Genomic DNA, 11,350 nt, shown 5'->3' with positions numbered 1-11,350 from the left:
TTCTATACATTGAGTTCTATAATAACTGGAGCGGCTATCTTTACTGGGGCGAGGTCGCCAAAAAAATGGCGGCCAACGGACGTATTTCCGCTGAAATGATCGCTTTGCAGAAAAATAATATTCTCGACCTCCCCTGGTGTCTATAGTAAATTATAAAGAATTTTCAAAACAAACACGATATCACAGAATATGGATATCGTTAGTTCCATATTCTGTGACGATTCTTTTGGCATTTCTTTTATAATGCCAACACTTCAATCGTTCAATTGTTGGATGTCGTAGTTTCCACAAAAAGGTACATATCGCTTCCCACAGGTGAGGTAGTTGTTTGTTTTGTTAGTCCGTCAACGATTGAAAAGCAATTATACATGCACTTGAAAAGCCATAAAATACATATTAAAGATCGTATTTTTTAAGACTGACTTGAACGCCAAATATACTGATGTTTTCCTGTTTTTGTCTATAAATTTCTGCATACTTTTCTGTCATTTGTTAATGCATGAAATCGTAAATTTACCTATCTATTTGCAAAATAGTTTCCCTAAAGCAAAAAAGACCCTGCACACATTTTGCTCTGTGAAAAGTATCAAGAAGAAATGATCAGCCCCAACAGTACCCATGATTTGGAGCAGAGCTTGTTATGTTGTATTTGCTGACAACATGCAGGGAAGACCAAGAAGATGACTGGAAGATGTTATTGATCAGGCAGAGTCTTAAAAATGATAATGCTGTAAAGATAATTGATTTATTGTCTGCCTTATCCAGAGTTATTTAATTTGATCATGGTCAAATTCTATGGATGGAGACAATGGATTCACTAATGATGCCTTGAATGCTTTGAAGTTGAAGTTCATGAACCAAAAAAAGATGGCAAGAAGGTTGTGTGTTTTTGATGCTTAATTAAATGTCAATTCACAACATATAAAATGGAAAGGCCATAAAGTTTGTGTCTATGTAAACATTTGTACTGAGATTGATGATGACTTGATGCAGATGTGAAGCATTAAACTGAATAAGCCATTGGGTTTTATATAACATAATGTTTAAATCATGGCATATCTTTATCAAAATATTTTAGTTGAGTGTTGTTTAAATGTTACTAATATCTAATGCACTATACTGAAGCATTAAAGATTCAGTGATGAAACCTTTAAATTTACTGTACTGTATATTTCTTATATATTTCTTATATTTCTTTAAGAAACAGTTTGAGCTTATTTACCTATTAGAGTACAGAATGGGATTTATCATATGCATCATTGCTGCTTTTTAAATAAATGTTTTCACTTTTCAAAGCTTTTCTACAAATATTTTGCTTCTTATTTCTTTTCATGAGATTGATGATATAGAGGTAATATAATCCAATAACTTTATAATTTCTAGAAAGCTGTTAAGCTTCTAGCATAAAAGTACACTATAGGTATTTAATTCATTTGGTTTTATTGCCTTGTTATGACATATCCATATGCATTTCATCATTCATGTATGAAGAAAACACCAAATGTGGATACTCAGAGAACAAAATGCACTACCAACTGCTTATGAAATTTATTATTGAAGTGAAAACTGTTTTAATCATTCAAATTGTGCACTTATATTGAAAATATAGGAAAAACAAAACAAAGTGAAAAATAAGGGTAGAAGTATTAAAACTAAAAATGAATTATAAACACCATTGGAAGCATAAGTGTTTTGATGATTATTTGCATTTTGCCCAATTTATATATCAATACAACAAAATCAAAATGTGCTACAACTTTACAAGTATTTGATGCAGTTGCACTTCAGAACATCACAAAAAGGTTACTTAAAGTAATTTCTATACAATATTGTTTGTTTTCATTTACCAAACCTATGCAGACTTGAGTCTTTTTGAAATTTAATATGAAACTCAATTACAGAAAATACGTAAATATCCAGAGATTTAATATTTACTTTTTAAAGAAACAAGTAAAAGAAGCAAAATAGCAATGATAAAAATAAGCTAACTTCTCTCGTGAACCACTGTGGAGATGAACTATGATATACTTTTTGTATAGACTAAAGAGTTTAATCGATCAAACAAGTTTGACGCTGGTAAGAAAACGACGCATATCTGCATTCATAGATGTGTAGCCGACATATAGCTCTTTCATCGATAGTTATAAATACATCCTCGTAGGAGCCGATAACTGGAAAGCTATGTTGACTCGCTGTTACGAATTGTAGGTTTTTATCGTGATTTTCATCAAAAAATTGCTTGCCGAATCCCAAATACACACATAGATTTTCTTCACTCTTTCCTCAGGAGGGAGTGGGAAATTGTGAAATTTTCGGAAAAGCGGTCAATTTCGGTAAATCTCAGCGGCAACGGACGAAATCCGCCATTTTTTTGGCGTCACCAGATATCTAAGGCCGCGCTTGAGATAGCCGCTCCAGTTATTATAGAACTCAATGGTTCTATAATAACCATTGAGTTTTATAAGACCTAGAGGGGAAAAGGGGCCTGGACCATTGAGTTCTATAATAACTCAATATTATAGAATATTGAATACTCAATATTATAGAACTCAATGAGCGTGCCATATTTTGAACACTGATATGTATATTAAGCGCGAGCCACACTATCGTCGAAATGCAACGAATTTCGTGACGAGTCGCTGGTCAACGAGCCGTCGTGACGAGTACATGTGCCACATTGTAACGATTTTCCGTACAAGCATGGACGATTATCAGCGCAAAAAGAAACTTCTATTATTGAAGAGAAAATTCTACTGCTTCTAATTTCTGCAAAACGACGTACATACAAAAGAAGGTTCTGGGTACATCCCATAAATAAAAGGCGAGAAGAAAGGGCTTGTATGACACGTTGTTGCAAGAGCTTCGTCAAACTCTATTGGTCGCAACTTTCAGTTCCCGAGCAACATCCTTCCAATTATTTTTCTTTATATTGCGTGTATCTTTATAGTCAGGATGAAATTTGTCCCACAAACATCGCCTCTCTCTCACTAGCTCAATTAATATTTTTGCCAACCGCCATTTTGCCACAGCACAGTGAAAGTAAACATTAGTCATGTGATTTTTCTTGTCCAATCAGAGTAGATATGCAACAATTACTCGTCACTCGTTGACGATTTCGGTGTGCATGCTCAACGGCGACGAATTCGTCCATATCGTCATATTTTCTCGTTGACGAGCGACTCGTCACGAAATTCGTTGCATTTCGACGATAGTGTGGCCCGCGCTTTAGACTGGATAAGGCATCTCTTGCGAAAATTGAAGCCGGAAAATCGATCATTTGCTGCTGGCTTTATGGGGGGTATCGGTCCCACTTTACTATGCTTTTGTATTACAAAATCACAGTATTCGCGTTTTTATTCCTTTTACAAACTTCTGATTGAGGCAAATTTTTTATGACATCTAGAGGAAAACCGGTAGAAAGTTTTAACCCTGAAACTCTGTTTTTTTGGCTTTGTAACGACTGAAAAATAAGATGGCAAGTTATATTGAAATTTGAAATTTGAAAGTTGAAGGTAACGAGGACAATTTAAGCCGTGCGAGGCATTTTTAGAAGACGAATACTTAAATTACAACAAAGTACGTACAAAGGTATTCATATCTTCAATATATTCATGTGTATTGAAGTTGTTCACATAGGAACTGGTTGAAAACTTTGCTTCGCTTAATGCAACACAGAGAGGTACTTTCGCATATTTTGATGATGTACATCTCGTAGAGTTTGATGATAATGTTTTCAACTTACTATTGTCTTTTGATTATTTGTCTATGTCGATTTGTTTTGTTTCTTCACTGATATAATAAAGACGTAATTTGAAATTATTATGATCTTTGCGATGTGAATAACAAAGTGTTGTTAAAAGTGTAAATTTGTAGCAATCTTCCATAAACGTCATTGCAGATGAAATTTTGGTAGCAGTAGTAGGATTCTGTAATATTTCTACATTTTTTAAGAAGCAGCAGCATCATATTATCTCCAGTTTGTTTCAAAACAATGTAGGTCGACCTTGTACCATTTCATACTTCTGCCATTATAAAGCCAAGAAGACAAACTTTTTAGGATTAAATATTTTGCCGTTATTCTGTCCCCTTTCACAAAAATTTTGCTCGAATCAAAAGTTTGTATAACGAATAAAAACGCCAAAACTGTGATTTTGTAATACAAAAGTATAGTAAAGTGGGATCATTACCTAATCCTAAGGTATATTAATATATTATTTACTTTATATTAGGTCTAATTTCATTGATCACCATTTTCTTTGTAAATACTTACTTATCTATGTACATATTTTTGTTTTATAATCTCTTTCCAGCCGACAATTTCACAAAATAAAAGAAAAAACACATGGCAAAAAATATCATCTTGTAAACTCACGATTCGAGATACAAAAGCAAGAGACAAGATTTGAAGCAAAATTTCGACTTTATTTCAAAGTCATTATCAAGCTAATGATGATGATGATTTACAAGATGATGTTTTTTGGAATGTGTTTTTTCTTGAATTTTTGTTTTAAACTTTCTTTAAATAGATCACACTCCCATTCAATGTAAATAATTTATTCAAATTTTCCTATACTGTATCATATTTTCTTATACTGCATCATATTTCATATCACTATCATTCGCACGGAAGATGGCATGTTGAAACATGTTTGCTCTTTGTTCGTACGAAATTGAATTCGCGGAAAAGAAGGCTACCTCAAACAAACCGTTCAAAACGACAACTACACTTAACGATGTTGCACTAAATTACAATTACATTCCAAGCAGTTGTCGTGAAAAGACTGCTATTATGAACAACCCAGAGAATAAACATTTCATTAATATTATATGACGTTTCTTTTCGGTTGCTGCTAAACACTGATCGGCTGTGCTTCACCGACTTGCAAATCGTTCCAATACTGTTATGAGGGGTCTATAAACGAGAGTTGCCGCATCTAAACCCCAAAGGAAATCAAGATGCTGCCATTTTGCTATTTTTTTGGTGTACAGCAAGTTCGGAAGAAGACGAGCCAATTTGTGGACGTCGTTTGATCAGCCAGCCAATCATGTTCACCGTAGTATAAAACCGTGGGAATGTGAACATTTGACATATTGTAGATGGGTGGCTCGGTCTAGATGAGAAAATTAACCGAGTGGATATCAGAAGCCTGGGACACAATGTAAAATGTTGAAATTACAATCCGTCGCCTAGTAGCAATGATTTCAATAAATAAGATTGCTAATTCCAACAACTCATTTTATCTGCTTTAATTTTGGACAAATGATGGTTTAGGGGAGGAGTGAAAAGGGGGGGTGTGCGCACTATTCATAACCTTGGCTAGAAGCACTGGCTTTGCAAACCTCGGAGACGTTTGTGAGAACTTTCGAGCAGTCGCGAAGACTCGACCTTCGGTCTCGGCCTTGCACTTATCTGCTCTGGCGTTCTCCCAATGGTCTCCTCGGTTTGCAAAAGCTTGTGCAAACATAGTAAACATCTTTCATTTCTTAACTGAAGCCAATGGTAATTTTCGTTTAATTTATGATAAATATATGAACACCCCCCGTAAAATCATTCACTTACCATGTTATAATGAGCAATGTTTTTCTCCCGGTTATTGTAGTTAAAACTTTGACAATTCCCTGATTCTACCATCTGAAAATAAGAGAACACCCCAATGGTCTTAAAGGATAGAGTTGTTGCCAGAGAGGTGCCGTGCGGGAATTGAATTCTTAAGTGTAGAATTGTTTTGTCGAGTTGAGTTGTGGAGTCGAGTTGGAGAGTTTTTCCGTAACAAGCATTAAAAAATAACTCTGGTTTTCATCATTACATCTGAAGCTACACCTATGAAATTACCTGAGCAAAATGGACGATGTTTTTTGCGGACGTTCCAGCTGGTGTATGAGAGAGGTACACAGGCAAACGTGTCTAAAAAGAGAATGGATGTGCAGTTTGTTTGCCACAAAATTATAAAAAAATTGAAAAAAACTACATCAAAATCGATAGAAACTGATGCATCAGTCAAATGTGCCACAAATATTACTGACCAGCGGTAAAAGGAAAACATGTTACTCGAGCATAGCTCAATACAAAAGTAACGCCAATCGGTAAGAAAATACAGTTTCAAGATGCAATTTCTATTTGAACATATCATTGGAGCTACGCTTTTTTGCTATATTTAAATACAAGCGCTAAACATAATGTGATTGTTCCATTGCCTATAAAAGTTCAATTCGAATTTATTCGATACACACTGTATTGGTAAACGCATCATCACTCTCTTAATTCATCAAGCTTTAGAATATTTTTGGAAACATGTCAAATACAAGAAAAAAGCTATCGATCCAACTTTAAATTTGAAATAAGGTTTGAGTACAAAGAAGTCATACAGAAACTTCACCATACAAATTACAAAAATGAGACATAAACAATCATGTGTTCGAAACGACCAAGCAAGTGTACGAAACGACCAAGCATGGGTATAAAACGAACAAGCATGGGTAGAAAACGACCAAGCATGTGTACGAAACGACCAAGCATGGGTATAAAATGACCAAGCATGGGTATAAAACGACCAAGCATGGGCACAAAACGACCAAGCATGGGTATAAAATGACCAAGCAAGGGCACAAAACTACCAAGCATGGGCACAAAATGACCAAGCATGGGCACAAAACTACCAAGCATTGGCACTAAATGACCAAGCATGGGCACAAAATGACCAAGCATGGGCACAAAACTACCAAGCATGGGCACAAAACGACCAAGCATGGGCACAAAACGACCAAGCATGGGCACAAAACTACCAAGCATGGGCACAAAACGACCAAGCATGGGCACAAAACTACCAAGCATGGGCACAAAACGACCAGGCATGGGTGCAACACGACCAAGCATTGGCACAAAACGACCAAGCATGTCTACGAAAGGACCAAGCTTCATGAACGGATTTTCTGGACTCTCAAACATTACATCCCCCCTTAATAAATTGTTCAACCCTCTAAGAAACATTTTAACCCCTCTTTTTAGCGAAATAAAATAAATCATTAGTGCAGTTCAACAGAGTTTTCCTGTACAATGTTTCAACTCTCGGCATTACCTTCAAAAGCTTCAGTACCAGACTGCCCCTATAATCTAGACCTACTTTATCTTTTATCGCTTACTCACCAGCTCAGCCCCCTCCTCCAACACATGGGTACAAAATGACCAAGCATGGGTACTAAACGACCTTGCTTAGGTATGAAACGGAACGAGTACGAAACGAAAAGAATACGAGCTGACAGTAAACTGTCTCCATGAGTCTTCAAGCTCTGTCTTAGCATTCGTAAGTATGTCTGACGTCTGCTTTCAAAACGGTGACAAAAATGCTCATTTACCAGCGTAAAAAAGACAAGGCACAAGCCAATAAGATGAAATAACTCCAAGGGTACTTACTCGATTGAGTTGAGCATAATCAAAACCGCAAACCAAAAAAATAATGTTTTCGCATATGAGATTTTCGATTCCAGGTTCCGAGCACACATACTTCGCTAGAAACTTTATTAGACCACTCGAGGATAGGAATTTAAAGTTACATTCGTTGACGTCAGGACATAGATACTAGACACAGCAAATGAAACATAAAATGATTGTTAGGGTGCTATTGTTGGAAGATGTTTTGACTTATACACAAGGTAAAAGACTAAAAGCAGCAGTAACAAGGTCAACAACAACAAACAACGTATAACACCAACAAAACAACTAACAAGCAATAACATCAATAATAACAACAACAACGAAAACAAACTTTTCACTTACAAAATATACAAAGATAAAAATGATTGCGGAATTAAAGGCTGAATAGGTCCAGTATGTAAAATACGTCTAGAGCAACAGGTCCGTTGGAAGATGGATAAGGGGGGGAGGGGTATTCATATATGCATGTATTGTTATACCATATTTGTGTATGTAAAGTGAATGGTTTGGACCCGGAAGTATTGTTACATGTTTGTAGATGTAGATCGTCTAGGTTGGTATTCCAAGTCTTGATAAGGACTGTCGATCTTGGTATTGCCTTACATTTCGACAACCTTAGCAGTAGTCACCTTCAGAGTCAAGTCTGTGGATCATGACATGAATGAATATGTACCCCCCTCCACTCTCCCAATTATCGATCTTTTGACGGCCTTGAATGATAGTAACTACTTAGTCACACAAACCTCGAAGCCTTCAGCTAAAGGTGACAAATATCTGATGGGACTTGTGATATACTTGACAGTAGATATCGGACCGAGTGCTATAAGAAGATTAAGTTTCTTAGCAAGTTCCTTGTTGATGGATGTCTGGGTGAAAGCGATCAGGGAGCCTTGAGAATGGGCGATGTAGCTTAGCGATGAAAATTTCGTCGCGTTCAATACGTAATCTATCATAGCAGGAAGGTCGAACACGGCCATTTCATCCCAGCTAAATGCATAAAAAATTGTCCATTCAGTTGTTGCCAATTTCTTGCAAAACTTTCACACACAAACCAACCACAATGAATAACGATGGAAACACATCAATTTCAAAAAATAATACATAAAATTTTTAAATCAATGCCGTGAATAAATAGGAGGAAAAATAATAACATTAAGAATAAAATAAATTTTGTGGCATTGCAGTATAATTGTTCAACAATAATGATTAGCTAAGCCAATTTAATAAAGATTGCTTTAAATAGTATGTCATGAATTCAGTAAATAATCAGTTTCCTGGACGATAAGTTTGTTGAAATACTTGGGGATGACTCTCCATAAAGATTTGTTGTAGAGTGACGGTATAGAAAAATTTAAATATTGCTCTGCACAACATATTTGTCAATGTGAATGACAATTGAGTAGTTCTTAAAAGAAATGTTGAAAAACCAAAAAAAAGATATCTAAAAATTAAACAAAACAATGTATTTTGGCAGGCTTCTCATCAAGGGGCATGTCTGCTCAGAAGATTATGAAGGTTAATATATTCACATCAGAATCCTGTTAATATGGCCACCCCATTAAGACAGTCATATTTTTTGCCTCATTGGTGACTGCATAAACAGAGTTCCACTGTACAGAGTTGCCAAACAACATAACCATATCACACATGTGAACATGTAAAAAATACACATGCAACAAACCTGGTCTACTTTGCTTTATCTAATATTTATTTTCCTTTTAAATAAATGAGCAATGTGCAAGTTATAATGACATTGGCTACCTAAGATTTTGTCATGTGACAATTCATGATTACAAAGAATAATATCTCACCTAAAGTCCCAAAATTCATTTTGATCTGGATTAAGTGATTCATGCTCCAACCCATAAGTGTTTCCTCGAGCATTGCCCATCCAGACATCAAACCCAGCATCAACCAAGATATAGGCAAGGGCCTCAGAAGGAAGATTTGTTAGCCAAACACTGGAAGAACACAATAGTCCATGTTGAAGGAAAACGACTGGACGAGGTGCATCAGAATACTTTCTTTGTTTTCCATGCGGAATGCGGTGAATTGTCACAATGTAACCATCACTTGTCGTAACCTTGTGTTCTTCTGCAGGATAGCCCCAGTGTTTTATGATTTGTGGCTACATATAAAAAATAGAAGATTGGGTGTGAATCATAATGGCACACAAGTTCCTTTGCCCAAAGACTTCTACATCATTCGTAATTGTTTGGAAATTATAACCTTGCATTCCTGCTTATGCCTTTATTTAACCAATACACTGATATATGTAAACACAGATATCAAATAGTTAAATCAAGCAAATTTACAAATAATGCATAACAGTTCATCGGAGTTTCTGAAGAAAAATAATTACAGATTTCAAAGATAGGCATGTATTAGAACCATTGGTTAGAACCAGCAAGGTTCGATTTACTGCTCGTGCTCGCATTGCTCGCTATGTTAGGAAATGCAATACTTGAAATTCGATATTTCACTGAATTGATTTGCTAACTAATTTATTAGTTGATCGCTAGATTTCCCAGTTTATTTCCGCAGCAATACCGAAAACAATTCAAGGCTGTATCATTTAATATAAACAAAGAACGATTCTAGACGAAATGTTTATAAATAAGACTCGCAGGCGGCTCTTCGTTACATCGAACCACTTCTAATAGTATTAAGCAACACATAATTTCCTGTCTTCGTGAACATTACATAACTTGCTTATCACAAGACATGTAAAGAAGCTCACCACATCAAAATCCACTTCTGGATCAAGGCGACCTTGAACAACATGAGACATGCTTTGCAATATGAGTACCAAGAAAAGGAAGTGCCACAAAACAAAATACATCGCAAGCACTGTCTACTTGATTGCCGCGTCTGCAATGAAAACTACACCTAACAGAGGTAAATGGTGCACGCTCTAAATGAGGTTATATCTGCTGTAAAGTGATCTGCACCGATGAAACCATTGGTGAAACACACCATTCCACCGTCAGCCCACTATAAACAGAGCAAAGTCTACCGGAAGTGATTTAACTCACGGAGCAACTACTGCGTGACACTCGCAACAAAAAAACAAGATGTCACATCGGTATATGAAATGCTGCCGGCAAATGACAAAGTAAAATGGTTACCTAATGATGTGAATTGTGAAAACGTAACATACCGTCCGTGCTAAGTTTTCTAACCATATCCTGCAGCAATGTAATTTAAGTCTGGCAGTTGCATCTTGCATTGCAGAAGCACATGTTTTCAATATGCTCAAAGCACGTGAAAGAATACACAGAACACGTGCAGGAACCACATTGTACTGAAGTCGATCTGAATGCTTTGATCTCCGATGATGGCTTGGGAGAATAAAGTCTTGATAGCGAATATTTCTTTGCACTTCGTAAATTCGAAACATGTATTTAGGAAAACGTTATATGAAGTAAATCTGGTAAGGCGATATGGAAGATTCGGCAATAGAGTATATTCTGTGAAAGGAACCCATTATAGCAATTTTCTCCTTGGCGCGTCAGCACTAATTAAACATTAAACATTTCAATTAGAGCCATAGAAATAGACCAAAAAGTTGTAAAATTGAATTTATTGTGACGTTTCGTCTTTACTCCAGACATCGTCAGACAAATAATAAATAGGATGTTAAAACAAGATATTATTTATTATTTATTAATTACTACTAAAGGAGGCGATGTCAAATGGATTACAATCATTATATGGTAAGGAAGTTAGGAAGTAAAATAAAGAGAAATCAAAAGAAGTTAAGTGGGACGGAATTTCCTTGCACGTTAAGTGAAGGCTTTTATTTATTGATAAGAAGGCTCTCGTGAATGTAGAGTTCATAGAAATCGTTAGCAGAGGAGATTATTTTAAAGTCGTCTAAGCTGGGGGGGTGTGTCCAGTTGCGTTAATGTGAGCAAA

The 11,350-nt window shown here is 36.0% G+C and overlaps 1 protein-coding gene across 1 annotated transcript; it reads right to left on the bottom strand.

Moving 5' to 3' along the window:
* Window positions 1-4,538: 4,538 nt before the first annotated feature.
* LOC124439013 (lysosomal acid lipase/cholesteryl ester hydrolase-like) lies at window positions 4,539-10,462 on the bottom strand. Its single transcript, XM_046989205.1, is given in 8 exon segments — window positions 4,539-5,030; window positions 5,033-5,111; window positions 5,561-5,632; window positions 5,834-5,905; window positions 7,412-7,576; window positions 8,176-8,419; window positions 9,244-9,560; window positions 10,173-10,462. Coding segments are annotated over 8 exon segments (1,209 nt in total). The 5' UTR covers window positions 10,275-10,462; the 3' UTR covers window positions 4,539-4,872.
* Between the last annotated feature and the right edge of the window lie 888 nt (window positions 10,463-11,350).

Source organism: Xenia sp. Carnegie-2017, unplaced genomic scaffold, assembly GCF_021976095.1.
Source record: "Xenia sp. Carnegie-2017 unplaced genomic scaffold, XeniaSp_v1 HiC_scaffold_19, whole genome shotgun sequence".
Classification (NCBI taxonomy): domain Eukaryota; kingdom Metazoa; phylum Cnidaria; class Anthozoa; order Malacalcyonacea; family Xeniidae; genus Xenia; species Xenia sp. Carnegie-2017.
This window is presented reverse-complemented; position numbering and strand designations above follow the sequence as displayed.